General features: G+C 39.6%; 1 protein-coding gene across 1 annotated transcript in view; it reads left to right on the forward strand.

Moving 5' to 3' along the window:
* The first annotated feature begins 264 nt into the window (after positions 1 to 264).
* The window catches only part of ZSWIM6 (zinc finger SWIM-type containing 6), a 186175-nt gene continuing 168327 nt past the window's right edge, over positions 265 to 18112 (forward strand). The window contains exon 1 of the mRNA XM_028505947.2: positions 265 to 908. Within this exon, the coding sequence (XP_028361748.1) occupies positions 278 to 908 (631 nt within the window). The 5' untranslated portion in view covers positions 265 to 277. The remainder of the gene's footprint in view (positions 909 to 18112) is intronic.

The raw sequence follows: 18112 nt of genomic DNA on the forward strand, positions 1-18112 counted from the left end.
AACCCCGCCGCCCCCGCTACCCCCGTGTCAGCGGAGCGCTCTATTTATGTTTCTGCCCAGCGATTTGCATAGGCCACGCCCCTGGCCCTAGGTTCCCCCTATTGGTGCCCCGCCTAAGCCTTGACGTCACGGTAGAGGCCCCACCTCTTGTGCCCGTACAAGGAGCGGCGGGCCCTAGATGGCAGCGTGGCGTCGCGGCGGCGTGTGCGTGTCGCGCTTCCTTGTGCCGTTTATAGGGTCCCAGCACTTCCGCTGTTGGGTTAGAAGCGGCGCGGTCATGGCGGAGCGCGGACAGCAGCCTCCTCCCGCGAAACGGCTGTGCTGCCGGCCGGGCGGCGGCGGTGGCGGCGGCGGCGGCGGCAGCAGCGGCGGCGGAGGAGCGGGTGGCGGCTACAGCTCTGTCTGTCGGCCGGGCCCGCGGGTGGGCGGTGGGGCTGCGGCTGTGTGCGGGGGCGGCGGGGCGCTGGGGTTGCTGCCGCCGGGCAAGACCCAGAGCCCCGAGTCGCTGTTGGACATCGCGGCGCGCAAGGTGGCGGAGAAGTGGCCGTTTCAGCGCGTGGAGGAGCGCTTTGAGCGCATCCCGGAGCCGGTGCAGCGCCGCATCGTCTACTGGTCCTTTCCCCGCAGCGAGCGGGAGATCTGCATGTATTCGTCCTTCAACACCGGCAGCGGCGCCGCGGGCGGCCCCGGCGACGACAGCGGCGGCCCCGGCGGCGCGGGCGGTGGTGCGGGCGGCGCGGGCAGCGGCAGCTCCTCGTCTTCGCCGGCCGCCACCTCGGCCGCCGGGGCCGGGGTCCCGTCGGTGGGGGCCGCCGGGGCGACGGACGGTGGCGACGAGACACGGCTTCCTTTCCGCCGGGGCATCGCGCTGTTGGAGAGTGGCTGCGTCGACAACGTCCTGCAAGTCGGTGAGTCACGGGGCAGCCTTGGGCCGGTCGGTCAGTCCGTCAGTCCCTCGGGGGCGGGGCGCGTGCCCCCTGTCCTTTGGTCAGCCCCTCAGTCCGGCGTGCGCCCGTACCCCTGGTCGATGCCCTTACTGGCTCGGACGGTCCTCTCGAGCGGAGCGCCCATTTCCTTCCCGCCCCTCCCCGCCCTCTGTCTCCCCGGACGGGCCAGCGCTAGTGGGAAATGAATCAGCAGGACGCGCCCCGCGGCGGGGTCGGCGGGGTGGGTGTCGGGTGCCTGGGACCCGCTCCGTTCCCCGCCCACCTCCCGAGGAGCACATCCTGGAGAGCTGCTCGCTTCTAGGGGGGTTGAATGTGGACAAAGGCGCCGGCGGACTGCCGGGCTCTGGCGTAGGGTGTGTGGCGGGGCCGTGCGGGGCGGGGGAGGGGGCGCGGGCCGCACAGACAATGCCGGTCGGGGCCGAGCCGCCGGCCAGGCTACGCTCTCCCTCTTCTTTCCTCTTGTCTGACGTTCGCTCCTCTTTCTTTCTCCTCTTTCCCCTCCCCGCTTCTTCGTTTTGAGGGGAGGGGAATACATTTTCATGCCACTTGGCGACCGCTCTTAGGGCTTCGACGGGCTGGCGGCAGCGACGCTCCGGGGTCGCTGCGGCGTCTGGTCTGGCCCAAGCAAGCTCCGCCGCCCGCCCGAGGATTTAAATGTCTTTTTCTCTCTCCATTTATCCTGTTTCGGAGCAGCGCTGGAGGGAGGGGGCGGTGGGCTGTACCCCTCTCCTGAGGGATCTCTTGCCCCGAGGACACCCCGAATTAAATGGCGCGAGTCTGGGAAGGAGCGGCTCGCGCTTCCCTTTTCTTCGGGGCCGCGGCGGTGCCTGGGGGCTGTTGCCGCCTGAGTTTGGTGTGCGCTGGGTGGCCCGGTGCTCGGTGCGAGACGAAGAGCAGTTACCGTCTTTACGCTCGCTGCCAGCGGCTGCAGGAGCGCGAGACCGAGGGGCTCCGTGGCCGCTCCCGCGTCCCTCCTGCCGCGGCCGCCGGGCAGCCGGGCATGACCCCCCACTTTGTTCCGATTTTCAGGTTTATTTGTGCCCCTTTCAGTTTTCTGTCACCCTCCGAAAAGGGGAAACCAAACAAAAGAGTCTCTATTTCTTTTCAGGGCTTGTAAAGTAGAAGATATTTGACAAAGGCGAGAGAGGACTTGTGATTTAAAGCTGTACAGCTCTCCTTTCTCTGACAGACATTGAGAGTTTTCTCAAATACCGAGTTTAAAAGCTTCCCGTTTCCCCACCCTAACCCCACCCTAGGGTTTTAATTTTTTCTCCCCTTGTGCAGATAGCTTTTTCAGCCATAGCGATGGGGATGTTTGAGCTGACAGAAAAGAACAATGCTTATTAGTGAAAGTATCCCCTCCCCATATTTTTCTCTTGATTGCAAGTAGCATATTTTTCCCTCACTCTCCTATTACTGTGTACTTTAAATTGTATCGGTGAACAGGGTACCTAACGAATGTGAAGAGGTTTGGAAAAACCAGTCTCTGATTTTTAATTCTTTTCCGTAGTCAGGCCCTTTTATTTTTATCTTTGGGAGTTAGGTGGAGGTCTGGATAGGGGCCCCAGGAGAGAATTCAGATTTGTTTTATCGTGTCTGGTTAATTTGAATTGTAATACAATCTGCAAATGTGATTTTCTGCATGGTCATTTATTTCCAAAGACATCCCCCAATGTTGCCTTTTCTAGGTTCAGCACCCTTTCCTTCTGTCTTAAACGGGGTTCAACTTTTGAGGCTACCTTTTAAAAAATCTAATTAACATTCTTTCAAGTTTTTTCTTGTTTCCTGCCTGGTTGAATGGGTTGAAAGGCATCTATGGGTTCTCAATATAGCCAGCTAGAGTTTGCGAATTTTTATGGCTTGGCTGGCAACGTTGAGGTTTTTCTTCCCCTTCTGTGCTTGATTCTGCTTGCGAGCAATGAGGAATGACAGGAGAGCACACAGGGAGGGTTTCTTGGCTGATTGCATTTAAACCAGGAATTCATTGTGAAAATAAAGCCAAAGAGTGATAAATAAAAGATGCAATCTTCTCTCGGAGACAGACACACAGCGTGGTCTTTGCCTGCTTTCATCAGTGAAGAGGCCTGGGTGAGTTGTAAAAGAAAATAGTAACTTTTTGAATAGTCCCCAAAGGGGAAGGAGACCACTGAATGGAGTTGGCATTGGTTCACGTGAGGTAGGATGATGCTTCTTACAGTTTTGAAGAGTTGACCACTTTTTAGGAAATGCATTCATGCTAAGCTGCAGAAATTGTGGAAAATATTCCCTGCCCTACACCTAGTTCTGCTGATTTTCTTCACTTCCAAGTTGCGTTTCTTGTGCCAGTCAGCTTAGAGATGGAAGGCTGTTAAATGCCTGGGAGCTGGCTCTGTGAGATAGAAAATGTATGACCATTTTTTTTTTTTTTTTGATGGAGAGTGGCTAGATTAACCATCTAATTTAGCTCTGAGTGGTGGTTTGAATTGGTATACTAACTCAAGAGGCTTATTTTATAATTTTGTGATTTGAGGTAGAACTCTTTTTGCTTCAGAACTTGAAATGGGAAAGAACAAAGTACAGTGTTGATAGCATCATAAGCAATTTTCTGGTATTGCAAGATTACAAGTTTCTATGGGGAGTATTCATTGACTTTTGTAGAGATGATTAAATTATAGCTACAGTAGGGAAAATCTAGTTCTTGGACTTTATTTTACATTTACGCTGTTGAAGATTATTTAAGGATCGAGGGACAGAGAATTGAGACTTATTGGAAATCGAACATACTTGGTAGTTATTTTTCAACTCCTAGATTTTAAGGAGACGTTCAAAGGAAATAAATTTCTGGTGTGGTAGTTGTAATCAGTATTTAATTGATGCAGAGCTCACCATCAGTTGATTATAGAAAGTTTTAGATGAAGGATAGTGGCTTATTTTTGTTAAGTGACAATGTATTGGAGCTATTGTTAAAGATGCTTGTGTGTAAATATTATTGATGTTATCTAAGTAATGATTTCGAAGTCACATAAAAAAATTTCCCCAATATTTTGCCTGGGAAAAAACTTTGCAATATGAGCTAAAATTTGAATTGTAAATAGAGGTACATAAATGCAGTTGTGTAAAATGCCTAAAAATTTGTGCAGGACTGAAAAACCAATGATAAACCAAGTTAAACAGCTAACTGGGGCAAGTACATCTAGCATGTTTGACTGAAGGCTGACAGAGAACTCCAAAAAATTCTTAAAAAAAAAAAAGATGAATAAACCCAGTAGAAAATGGGTAACATGTTTCACAGAGAAATGCACATGATTAAATGTACCTCACTTTACAAAGAGACACAATAACATGCCTCCCTTATAAAGAGACACAAGTAAAAATAACATGCTATCTTTTTCTGTCACATTGATGACAACTAACAAGATGGGTAGGCAGTACTCAGAATGGATGAAGGAGGTAGAAGAGGATGCTGCTTCCCTGCTGTTTGACACAATATTTCTGTGTTGTTTCTAGGAGTTTATTCTGTAGACATACTAACATTAGTGCACAAAGGTGTTCTGTACAGTGAGCAATGCTCATTGCTGTATGGTTTGCAATACTGAAAAGCTTGGAATCATCTACACGTCTATCAGAAGGGAACTGATTCAGAAGTACTCATGGAATACTCTGCAACCATGGAAAAACTTGAAGTAGACTTATACATACTGGCAAGAAAAGGTGACCTGAATATTTTATTTTAAAACAAGCCAATTGTTCATAAAATATGCTGCACCTTCTGCTTAAAACAAATTCTGTTTAAAACATTGAATAGTGGGTGTTTTTGGAGAAGGGCAGTTAAGTGAATGGGCAAGGTTTTGTGGGGAAGCTTACTTTTCATTTTATGTCTGCTTTCTGGTTGGATTTTTCATAAAACTAGAAGCTTATATTTTTGTAATACAAATCTTAGAAAAATTCTTGTCTTTTTAGGTCACTTATATTTGTGTGCGTGTGCATGTGTGTGTTCCCTTTCAGAAGACACAATGGACATTCAATTTTATTTGGCTTTGAAACGCAGCCTCCTTAATTGTGACTATCATTTTAAAAGCAAGAAATCTGATCTCTAAATAAAACAAAACGAGGGTTTTATATGAGGAAGAAATAGATAAGGTTTAAAAGGTTTTTTTTTTTAATGTCGTCTTTTAAGAAAGCTGTCCCTTTTAAAAATTACACTACTGGAGCCATACTAATCCTACATCCTTACATGCTTCATATTTTTGTGTTTGAAAAGTAATTTTCCTTAGTGATGCAAAATGAGTTTTTTACCTCAGAAGTTTACTTACATATACATATGATAGAACAGACTCAAGTGTTGAAAATTTTTATAGGATAATCATTAAACTTGAACTGCTTTTGACCTTCAGCTATTATTTTAAGAGGACAAATATCCTAGAAAGAAAGCAGATTATAGGTAAGTATAAACATTTTAGAAACAAAGCAGATTATAGGCTACTATTTTGTAAATGGTAATGAACTACATGGAACTTGCAAAACCATTTTTAGTTACCTTTCAGATAACTCTGATACAATTTGAAGAATGGTGCTTTCTCACAACAAAAAAGCCTAATTTAATTTTCTTGGTTTATTAATTTTTGACATATCTAACTAAATGGGATTACTGTAAATTAGAAAACATGAGCTGTTTCCTCCTTTAAATGGATGGGAAGACTCTGTCTCTTTCTGAGGAATAAGTATCAAATGGTAATTTGGAAGAAAAATGTTACATAGTCTTTCCCCATGAAAAGTGACTCTTTTTTTCCCAATCCTGGCCAGAGTCTCAAAAATAAAATGTGTTGGTTATATTTGTTTAAAAAATACGAGTATTTTTCCAGTTTTTGCTTTCTTTGCCTTGTGTTCTGCTGAGAATATGCTTTGTACATGGTTTTCACTTCTTTAAAAATAGGACTAGTCCTTTATTTTTTTCATCTAAAAAGGGTAGGTAAAGCAAGCTTTGGAGAGAACGCAGTGCAAAATCTGCTTTTCATTTTGAAAGATTGACTTTCAGCTGATAGGAAGCAAACTGTTGTTAAGCCTATGCTATTTTATATTCGTGGAATTCTTGAGTAATTATTTTATGTCAGCTAATATACATGCATATATATATTTATGTATTTGTAACTAATTTGATGTCACAAGTGAGCAGAAAAGGAGACAAATGAACCCAGATGTCATTTGAGTATGTTCCAGTGACCTCTGAGTATAGATGCACTATTCCATTTCTTCTTAAAATAAAGAATGCTAACACGATAAAGCTGTTTTTATGAAATATTTTGCGTGATAGCTATTACGGACTTGCAGAGTTATGTAGATTTTCAGGATGAAAAGATAATCTCAATTCCAGCTGCTTCCATTTTACTAATGAGAAAACTGAGGCACAGACATGTTGAGTAATTTGCAAAGTTAATTTTGTGTCTGTTTTTCCACTACTTGGCTGCCTCTTAATTTGCTGCAAATGTTTGGTAAGTCTCAGAAATCAGAAAAATATTCTAGAATATAAATTGACTGGACTGTTAGATTATTTGCTAACATTTTTCCGAATATTATAAAAGTATTTCTAGACAGCATTTTAATTTTAGGCCACATTCTAATGGCTTCAGTTAAAGCATTGATTCTAGCATACTAAATACATGATAATGTGAACCATTTATAGACATTTTTAGAAATTGTAGAGATGTTTTAAAATGAGACTTAAGTTTAAGAAAAGTTATGATTGCTAACTGTATGGAACTATGTGAATGTATATGAAAATATGCATACACCCATGTAATAATCAATTTACTGAAAGTTTAAGTGCTTCTGCAGACGTGAACACCACCTGATAAGAAATTCAACTGCTCTGAATTTAATGTGTTTATGAAACTTACCTGGTAGTGTCTTTATTTGACCTGTTGTACAAATTTTATTGTTGTTGTCAGTGTCCTCCCACCAATAAATGGTACACACATAACCTCTAGATACACTTCATTCATGTAATTGATGTGGCTTCAAAACTTAGTAATCTCTCTAATTTTAAAGGCCCCTTTGGTTTGGGACTTTTCTTCAGTGAGCTGAACATGATTTATGGTGAGCCTCATTACTAAGGCAACAAAATTTCCTAATAGTAATAATAGCAATTAACACTTTCATCGTAATTAACCATGTGCCAGATACTGTTCCAAGTACTTTATATTTCTTAACAGCCCTGTGAGGTACGTCTATTTTTTCATCTTACTGATGAGAAAACTGAAGCATAGGAAAAAGGCACAAGTAATTTTTGCTTAAGGTCACACAGGCTGGTAAATTTTGGAGCCAGATACAACCTATCTGACAGGAACTCCTCTCTAACCTTAATACTGTCTGTGATGCATCATCATGAAAGAAAGTGAACCTAAAAAAGGTTCATCTTTAGGTTTATAGTCTCTTGCTACTTTCTAGAGTGTCATTCACAGTGGCCAGGATTTTAAATTGTATTCATAGCTATGAATTATAATGTATATTTTTAAAGTTTGAGTTGAAAACCTGTATTTTAAAAATGCCTTTTATGAGTAATTTCAGCTTTGGAGTATGGTCGTGTGGGGTGACCTTTAATTATCTTCCATCAGAAGTTTTTAACTTTTGAAAGACAACATGTAGGCTAGATCTAATTGTACTATGTATGCAGCGAAGGTAATTTCTCAAACGACATTAAAGAAATTTTATATTTATCTTATTTAAGGCCCTTAACTGTTATGATTTTTAATCTTAATATTTCTTATTAAGAAATTTCTTACTGAGGTTAAAAGATAAAAATTCTTAGAGATAGTTTATTGGAAGGATGTTAATTGGAAGGATTCAGTAGAACCTGCTGGTACATTGCAGCTTTTACTAACTGAATAAGCTGATCAGATAAATTGGAAGAAGCTTATTTAGTGAATTAATGTGCCTAAAATTCAGGAGACTCATTGTCTGGGCCTGGCTTATTTAACAGTCTGTTTAAAACATTTTTCATTGTTAATTGGTGTCAGATCCATAATGTTGGGAGGTATTGTACAGAAAAAAGTGCCTAAGAACACATAGCACTATAGCATATAGAACAGGGGTGTCAAACTCATTTTCACTGGGGGCCAGCCACATCAGCCTCGAGGTTGCCTTCAAGGACCAAATGTAATTTTAGGACTGTATAAATGTAACTACTCCTTAACTAGAGGCAAGGAGCTCTGCGCTGCCCCCAGGTAGAAACAAGGTGCTGGGCTGGACAAAACAAGGTGGAGGGTCGGATTCAGCCTGCGGGCCTTGTGTTTGCCACCTGTGACGTAGAATGAGTCTACAGAAGCAAGGTTAAATTTTTGTACTTACTGTAAACACACAATACAATTTAGAATGCTACATGTGCCACGTTGTACCTGTTAACTATTTGCTGACAGTGATGAGCATTTTTATACATGAAGTATGGGTATTTTATAATTATAGTATAAAGGGCAGCGCCTGGATCCTCTTCTTTGTGTTAATGATCTTTCTTGGTAAAGACCTGCAGAAGTTGAAAGGGTAGTGCACTGTGTTTGTTACTGCTGAACCTATGCATCCTGCTACTGCTTTATATAACTCATTTCTATGAAGAAGGTGGTCGTGGATTTTATAAGTATTTGCCATAAAATAAACCTTTAACACTCTAATGCCAGAAGTTTATAATCTGATTGTGGTATGTGAATAAGGACTTTTTTTTTAATGTTTGCCCTGTGTCTTTTTGTTTTTTAAAAGCATTAAGTTTCCTTAGCATTTAAGATTTTGTACTCTTGGCATCATTTACTAGTTTTCTCTTTCTTCCCTCCCCCAGTTATCACCTGTGTTACTTTTGTCTTATGCTTTCTGTACTTTCTCTAGACCCATGGTAAAGCTGAGGATTGAAATGACCGATGACTGTTTTGTGTTGATGGAGTCAAGTAGGACTTGAGGGCAGGAGATGGAATAACCTCTGAACCCAACCTGCTTCCTGGCTCCATTTTCCACATCCCTCCCTCCTTTCCCTTACTGTCCTTCCTCTCTCCCTTCCTTTTTGGGACTTGGAGAAGGGTGTTGGGGGAGAGACAAGTAGGAGGGAGTGGTAGGATAAAAGGCAAGAACTTGAAAGAGGTAGGAAGTACCAATGACGAGAATGTATTCCATTCCTTTCTATCCCTGAAGTTGTCCCCTTCCCTCTAATCTCCCTTGATTTAGGGAAATAAAGTTGAGGTCACAAGGACCTATGTGTTCCAGCTGCTACTTGGTTGCTATTTTTAGCCTGGCTGTACATCAGGCTGGCACTAGGCCATAATGGCACAGGGCCAGCATGTTGTGGGACTGTTGGCAAGTGTCAAAAACCTAAGTTTTTAGGTATGAAACTAAACTAATTTTCAGACATACTCTGTGCTGTGATATTCTGCTTACCTCAGTTTTTCAAAGTGGCATGTGCATTTTTTTATTTTTTAGAAAGGATTCATTTTTGTTACTAGTCATACTACTATACATTTTTGATGGGAGAAAGATTTAAGGATTGCCATATCAGGTCAGTCTTATACCCAGCTTGACCATTTTGGTTTTGTGGCGGCACCAAAAGATGTGAAATTTACTTGATTAATTTAATATGCCTTGGGCGTCTTTAGAGTTGCCATTGCTGTGGAAGTGTGGAGTCTGAATTCGTTTATATAATTATAGGTGTTTTTAAAACACCTATAATTATATAAACTTCAAACATTTAAAAAAATACATGTACTGATTTTTGTGTAGTTGTCAATGTTCTCTTTGCTAACAAAGTTGTGCGTGTTTAGGTTATTGCTGTAGGAATATACTTAACAAATAAAAAAGTCCAGTGTTTATTGTGGTAGGAAGCAGCTAGGTTTAGTTTGAAATATCAGTCAGTATCTGGGTCTAGATTTTGTGTACACTAAAGTCCATATTAAGTGGACTGTATTTGCACACTGAGTTTCAAACTTTCAGATGCACGCATGAACTTATGGACTTATCAGTTGTACTCACAAAGAAAATTGTTATATTTGTTCTTGAATAATTTTGGAGAGAAACAAAAAGAATGTCATAATATGAACCTGTATCTTTGAAAAGGAATTTGGTTAAGCCTAGTGGTATTTATATTCTCTCTATTGTGGCACACAGAAAAGCTGAGGGTAGGTTAGGGGTGATTTTTTAGTGTACCATGGACTACTCTAAATATGAATAGAAATAAAGATGGTAATTATCCACTTATTCAGTGAATAGTGGTATAATGTACTTAGATCTGTTGGATGGCAGGGTAACATTTAGTTAGTGTATTGATCTGATGGCTTTCTTAAGATAGCACAAAATAATTGGCCAAAATAATAGAAATAGAATCAAATTGATTTTTCTTTCTCACTTTGTCTTTAAGGTAGTCATTGGGCGAATTCTGCTGAATACACTTTTGTGAAGTAAGACAGCATAAGGTGAAAATAAAACCAGTTCTATTAAAAAATGGGAAGAAGACCCAAATGGGCATTTCTCCAAAGAGGACATACATGTGGCCAATAGATAATAGGAAAAGATGCTCAACATTGCTAATCAGAGAAATGCAAATTAAAACCCCAATGAGATATTACTTCACACCAGTCAGAATTGCTGTCATCAGTAAATCAATGCAGTAAAAGGGGACCCTAGTGCTTTGTTGACTGGATGGCAGATTTGTATAGCCATTATGAGACACAGTATGGAGGTTCCTCAAATAATTAAAAATAGAACTACCTTATGACCCAGCAGTCCTGGGTATTTATCCAAAGTTAATCAAAACACTAATTTGAAAAGGTATGTGAACCCTTGTGTTCATTATAGCATTGATTACAATAGGGACAATACAAGATATGAAACAACCTGTGTCAGTAAATAGATGATTGGATAAAAATGTAGTATATATCTAACAATGGAATATTACTCAGCCATAAAAAGAATGAAATCTTACTACTGCAACAACATGGATGGACCAGGAGGGTATTATTCTCAGTGAAATAAGTCAGAAAAAGACAGGTATTATATGATTTAACTAATATGTGGAATCTAAAGAACAAAATAAATGAACAAACTAACAAAAAAACCCTCGTAAATACAGAGTACATTTTGATAGTTGCCCGATGGGAGAAGGGTTGGGAGTCTGGGTGAAAAAGTCAAAGGGATTAAGAAGTACAAAACTGGCAGGTACAAAATAGTGACAAGGATATAAAGTGCAGCATGCGGAGTATAGTCAGCAGTATTATAATAATTATGTATGGTGTCAGATGGGTGCTGGACTTATCAGGGGGATCACATTGTCAGTTACATAAATATCTAATCACTATCCTGATACCTGAAGCTAAAATAATATTGAATGTCAACCGTAACGGAAAAGGAAATTTTTTTTAAAAAAGTGTAAAGTGAGGGATTAGTAAAAGGTGAATTGCTGGTCTAACAGCTTACAGGAGGCAGATGTTACAGTTCATTTAAATTCTTACATCTTAAAGTGATTCTTACATTGTGGATTAAGAGCAAATTGGGCAGCTTGCTGTTACTGATCCAAGAATATTTTATTTCTTTTTTTTTCTAAATACATTCTATTGATTATGCTATTACAGTTGACCCATTTTCCCTTCTACCCTGCACACCCTCTCCCACCCACATCCCCCCTCTTTAGTTCATGTCCATGTGTCATACTTACAAGTTCTTTGGCTTTTACATTTCCAATACTATTCTTACTTTCCCCCTGTCTGTTTTCTACCTGCCATCTGTACTCCGTATTCTCTGTACCTTTTATTTCTTTACTTAGGGTAAAACCAAACATTTTATTAGGAAATATAATCAGAAGGTCTTAGGGAAAGAATATTGATACAGTATCAACTATATTGAGCTATGTCACAGTGTAATAATTACACTGTATGGTATCTAGAGGCTTATGGTAGGCATTCCAAAAGTGCCTTGGAGATAGAGCCATTCATCTATGTATGTATGTATGTTTCTGAAGATGGTGTGCATGTATGTATGTAAAATTTAATATGCATATAATATTGTAACCTGGGTGGTAGTAGGTAGGTGACTATCTTTTGGATCCTTAATTTAATATGGATTTTATTTAGGGGAGTCTTGTAAAAGATGTCAGCTCCAGCTTAAATAACAAGCTTAATTAAAACCAAAGCCCAGAAGGTAGTTTGACTATTGCTGTTTAGAGTCCTTACAAGCAAAGTGCTCAAATGACGTTCCATATTGGAACTTGTCAGAGCAGTTTCTTTGTAGTTTTCACAGATCTCTCTTAGCAACTTACTAAAAAGGCATTTTGTCTTAAGCTATTTCATAAATAGCAGGGAATTCCAAAATACTGGATAGTACTGCATTTTTGCTTTCAAAAAGACTGTTGCGGTAGAGAAAACAGTTTTTTAAAAAGTAGTATTTTAACATTAATTTATGTTAAAGTACTTTAAAATGGACAGATTTTTAAAAAAATTCGTGTTTCAACAGTAAATTAAGTTTCATTCGTGATTTTTCATGCTCATTTATTTTTTATAATTTGTTTGCAGAGTTTATACTAGATTTGTTGAACCAAAATTTGGTGATATCAGAGCCAGTGACTGTGAGTTTATTCAAAATTCAGTGTTATATGTTATGTCTGAATTGGTATTAGTAGCTTATAGCTTAGCAGTGGGTTGTCTTTTGATTTTGATAAATCATGAAACTTCTGTGCTCTTCTGTGAAATTTAATTTTTGACATAATGATATGGTTTGTTGTTTTTAAACTGTGTGTGTGTTTTGGGGTTTCAGGAAGGTAGTGAGTGGTGTGCTAAGTGGTGGTGGGTTAAACTCAGAAAAGCACAAATTCAAGTAGCCACATTTGAATATAGAGGGTTCTTTTCTTCCCCTACTTTCAGTTCAGGAATTTATATTTCATTGGGCTGCTTATTTAATGTTGTTCTATAAAAACTTATTTTTTACTTATTCCCCTTCCCACCATTCTTCTGTTAAAGGTAGCAACAGTTCAGAATGTAATCTGTGAAAGTTAACTGGATGACAGTCTCTCTTATGGTGGTTTTAGGGATGTACTGACTGTTGCATCTCTAAAAGGCCAGTTTAAAAAATTCACTCCTTGAGTTGCCATTTCCATTTTTGATCTTGTGCAATTAATTGTAGAGCAACTAGTTTTCTCCTTTTGGTTTAACTTTTTAATCATTTAGAATTGAGCTTTGAACCCACCTCGTTCAAGAAGCCTTATTTATTAATAAATCTGGGAGTGTCTCTATCCTGACTCTTTCAAGAAGCCTTACTTGACGAATCTAGAACCATTATACTATTTTTTAAAAAAGTAAAATAGTAAATAAGTACATTTAGAGAATCTGATTTTCTTCCAATGAAAGTAGATAGACTTTCTAAAAATTCTGTGAGGGGTTGTTGCAGAGACTGACACTGGCTTGATTCACAACCTTTTCTAAACTTGAGAACACAAATGTGGAATTCACCTTTGATGTAAAAATTGGAGGAAATGGATAGTTTCTTAGAACTCCAAGTCAAATCCCTTTGTAGGATTCTAAGCATCTTTGATAGAGGGAGCAGTGGTTGGCTATAAAACAATTCAAAACATGAAGTGCTAACAAATAAATGTAAAAATATTCTGTCATATACTGTTACGGAGCCATTTCAAGTTTCCCGTATGTTGAGTGTTATTTGGGGGATGAGAATAAGAGTACTTAAATACAAGGTCCCCTTTTGGAGTGAAAAATGAATCTGCTAGATTGAAAAAAAAATCCTGGCAAATTGTATGTCCAGGCCAGCCAATTATATAGTATTAATTGTGTAGTGTGTGTATATAGTAGACATTGCAGTGGCACTTGAATGAATGATAGACTTAGATTATAAGCCAGTCATTGTGAGTGCTTGTATGAAATTCTGTTAGTTGAAAACAGTAGCTCCAAGCTCTAATTTTTATTTGATTTTCTGAATCTGAGCTGCATAAGTTAGTTTCTAAGAGGTATTTTGAGTAGGGAATGACAACAAGATAAGCAGATTGGTCTTTAGGACTTGGTTTATTATCCTCAGTATACTTCTACAGATACTATGTTAGGTTTCTTTCTTACTTTTTTGAAGGGACTTTTTCTTCAAGCTTCTTAACTTACTATTAGCATCAGCCAAAGAGCTGTTCTGAAAACATTTTTTAAATTTCTGGTAGATAGTTCCAACTTCTAAAAAGAAAATAATTTGGGCATTCCCATTTAGAACAATACTTTTGGGTTACTCAAGGAAATAACTTTGATTTATAATGCCCCTGAGGAATCAAGACATCGTTTTTCATTTTATTTGATCATTCACGTTTTTAAAGAAACTGGCAAAAATAAATTCAATTAGTTTTTTTAACTGTTTTTTCAGATGACTTGCAAAGCACATATAATTTGAAAATATCCCACAAGATCTACACATTGTGAAAAGATACTAATTAATAGGAATGGTTTATTAAGTTGGTTTACAAAATGCTGATGGAGATAGGCTTTCCTTGGAGATAGGCTTTGCTTAAGACTCAGTTTTGCATAAAAGGGGATATAATCCAACCAGTTTTTTGAATAGTCATTTAACAATAAGGGTATATTCCCAATGATTGGTTCCTGAGAGAGATGGGTTAATTCAGGTATTGAGTGCCCACTTGTTCCCATTTGCCTTGTCATTCTTGTTTTATGCCTCTCTTCTTGATGTAATTATGAATTTTTACTCTTACAAGTATTCCAGTTCAGATGATAAGCCATATAGATTATATCTTGTATTTCAGAGAGAAGGGGGCATTTAATAAATTGTTTAAAATTGTGTTCTGTGTTTTCATGTGCACACACTCCAGCCTCTGTGTAGGGAGAGAGCAACAGCGAGAGGGAGAAAGGGAGGGACGGAGGAGTTGTTTAAGATTGAAAGGAGACCTTTGGCTTATCTCCGGTCTTCATCAGCTGGCCCCATTCAATATCTTTCACATAAAAAATATATGATTTCTGTCTGGGTTGTCATTCACATGGAAAGGAAGACGTTAATTAAAGATTCGCAATATCTACTGGTTTGATTGTGATGTGTCCCAACACCCCCTGCTTCCCCATCTCCCATTCCCTGCACCCCTCCCCCCTTTTTTACAATGTAATGACATGGAAATTTAAAAATTTTTTTAAAAAGTTTTTTATCTATTTTTTAGAGAGAGGGGAAGGGAGGGAGAAAGTGAGGGAGAGAAACATTGATTGATTGCCTACTGCACATGCCCTGACCAGGGACTGAATCCTAAACCAAGACATGTGACCTTGACCTGGAATTGAACCTGTGACCTTTTGGTTTGCAGAACAGTACCCAAGCAACTGAGCCACACCAACCAGAGCTAAATTCTTATTTAATGTTAATTTTTTGGGCACATGTTTTTGTTAATGATAAACTTCTATTTGTACATTTTTAACCATAGATTGATATTCACAGGTACTGCTCATTTAGATACTTGCAGTTAGCCACATCAGTGAGTATCATTTGCTAATCACATGGTGATATTATTGTTATTCTATTAATCTGTTACTATTTTATTATGATTGTAATTGTTGCCTGATCCAGTGCAACTAAACAGAACATATATTATCCAACAAAGTCTCACTTTAACTTCTTTAACTCCTAATAAATTGATATGAACTTAATGTCTTAATGCCTCCCTTGTTTTTGACCCTGATTATTGATGAATTTTATGTTCACTTGGAACTCTAGAATTATTCTCCCTAAAGTGGAATGGAGCTCATTGGAAAGAGGCCTGGCTAAGATCACTTCAGTGACATTCAGGAATAGAATGGAGTTTGTGTATTAACCTAGTCACTTGGGGTTTAGTGTCTGGGCTTCCCTGAATTTTTATCATGGGCAAGTAGAAGATGGAAGAAGATACAAATAAATACTCAGTTGCAGATACATTTTCTGAATTTCTCAAGCCACATTACTATTTACTAAGGTCTACATTTCCTTCTTTTGGGGGCTTGAATCAATAAAAAGAATTGACTAACCTTTTCCTCCTGATTTGAAGATTTACCAATAGACACTGCTGACCGAGATGAAGGTGTAGGTAGATACACTTTGCTTCCTTGCACAACTAAGGACAACAGCAAATTTAAAAACAAAAAAAAATTACTTGAACTGCCAGAAAATCGAGCTATATGGAAGTCCAACAACCTAGGAGTTAAAGAAGAAACATTCATCCAGACTGTCAGGAGGGGTGGAGATGGGCATCCGGTGAGGGCCCACGTATGTGTGTGAAAAAGCAGGGAGGAACAACTGGGGAGTGAGACAGACTGAGCAGCCCAGGGTTCCAGCGCAGAAAACTAAAGCTTTAAAAACCTCTAGCTGTAAAAATCTGTGGGGGTCGTTGCGGCAGGAGAAACTCCTAGCTTCACAGGAGAGTTGGTTGGAGACACCCACAGGATCCTAGAATGTATACAAGCCCACCCACCTGGGAATTAGCACTAGAAGGGTACAATTTGCTTGTGGATTGTGGGGAAAGTGACAAAGTCAGCTAAGAGGCAAGCAAATAACATTGTTCCTCGAAGACATCTCCCACGTATACATTGCCACAAGGCAGCAAAGTGGATTGGCCTGCTCTGGTGAATACCTGAGGCTCCACCTCTTACAACATAAGTGCATCAAGACAAAGAAATATGGCCTCAATGAAATATAGCTCCAGAAAAAACGAAGCAATGAGGGGATAGCCAACCTATCAGATGCAGAGTTCAAAACACTGGAGTCAGGATGCTCACAGAAATGAGTGAATACAGCTGTAAAATAAAGAAGTGAAGGCTATACAAAGTGAAATAAAAATATACAGAGAACCAACAGTGAAGGGAAGAAAACCAGGACTCAAATCAGACCAGAAGGAAGAAATAAACATTCAACCTGAACAGAAGGAAAAAACAAGAATTCAAAAAAAAAATGAGCAGAGGCTTAAGAACTTCTGGGACAACTTTAAACATTCCAACTCCTGTGATCCAAATTCTAGGGGTGCCAGAAGGAGAAGGGGAAGATCAAGAAATTGAAAACTTATTTGAAAAAATAATGGAGAACTTCCCCAGTCTGGCAAAGGAAATAGACCTCCAGGAAGTCCAGGAAGCTCAGAGGGTCCCAAAGAAGTTGGACCCAAGGAGGAATACACCAAGGCACATCATAATTAAGTTACCCAAGATTAAGGTAAGGATAGAATCGTAAAAGCAGCAAGAGAAAAGCAGAGAGTTACCTAAAAAGGTGTTCCCATAAGACTGTCAGCTGATTTCTCAAAATAAACCTTGCAGTCAAGAAAGGGCTGGAAAGAAGTATTCAGAGTCATGAAAGGCAAGGACCTATATCCAAGATTACTGTATCCAGCAAAACTGTCATTTAGAATGGAAGGGCAGATAAAGTGCTTCCCAGATATGGTCAAGTTAAAGGAGTTCATCATCACCAAGCCCTTACAAGAAATGTTAAAGGGGCTTAGATCTAAGAAAAAGAAGTGATCAAAAATAGGAGCAGTAAAATGACAAGAAAGTCACAATTATCAACAACTGAACCTAAACACCAAAACTAAGCAAACAGCTAGAAGAGGAATAGAACCACAGAAATGGAGATCATGTGGAGGGTTATCAGTGAGAAGGGGGAGGGGGAGAATTAGGGGAAAGGTGCAGAGAATAAGAAGCATAATTGGTGGGTACAGAATAGAGAGGCGGAGGTTAAGAATAGTATAGTAAATGGAGAAGCCAAAGAGCTTACATATACGACCCATGGACATGAACTAAGTTGGGGGAAGGCTGGTGGGAGTGGGGGTGCAGGGAGGAGGGATAGAAAGGGCTGAAAAAATGGGACAAGTGTAATAGCATAATCAATAAAAATACTTTAAAAAGTTACAAATAAAGTATTCAGAAAAAGTTTTAATTGAAAGAAAGTTTTAGAACTTACTCTGAACTCTGAAATCTTGGCTGTATATATTTTTTCTTTAATTCTGTTTTTGGGTGATCTCATAAACCTTTGTCCTTGAAAAGCTCTGCTGTTGTGACCTGACTACCCACTCCACACTCTTTTCTGGCTATCCAGTTAAAGGCCTGTTAGTGGCCTTTTTGTACTTCTGATGTGTCTCAGAGAGGTTTTCTTCTTATCATATATTCCCTCTTTGTGTATATATACACATATGCATGAGGAAGAGTGGACTTTCATGTATTTGTAAGAGT

The sequence above is a fragment of the Phyllostomus discolor genome, chromosome 3 (assembly GCF_004126475.2).
Source record: "Phyllostomus discolor isolate MPI-MPIP mPhyDis1 chromosome 3, mPhyDis1.pri.v3, whole genome shotgun sequence".
Taxonomy (NCBI): Eukaryota; Metazoa; Chordata; class Mammalia; order Chiroptera; family Phyllostomidae; genus Phyllostomus; species Phyllostomus discolor.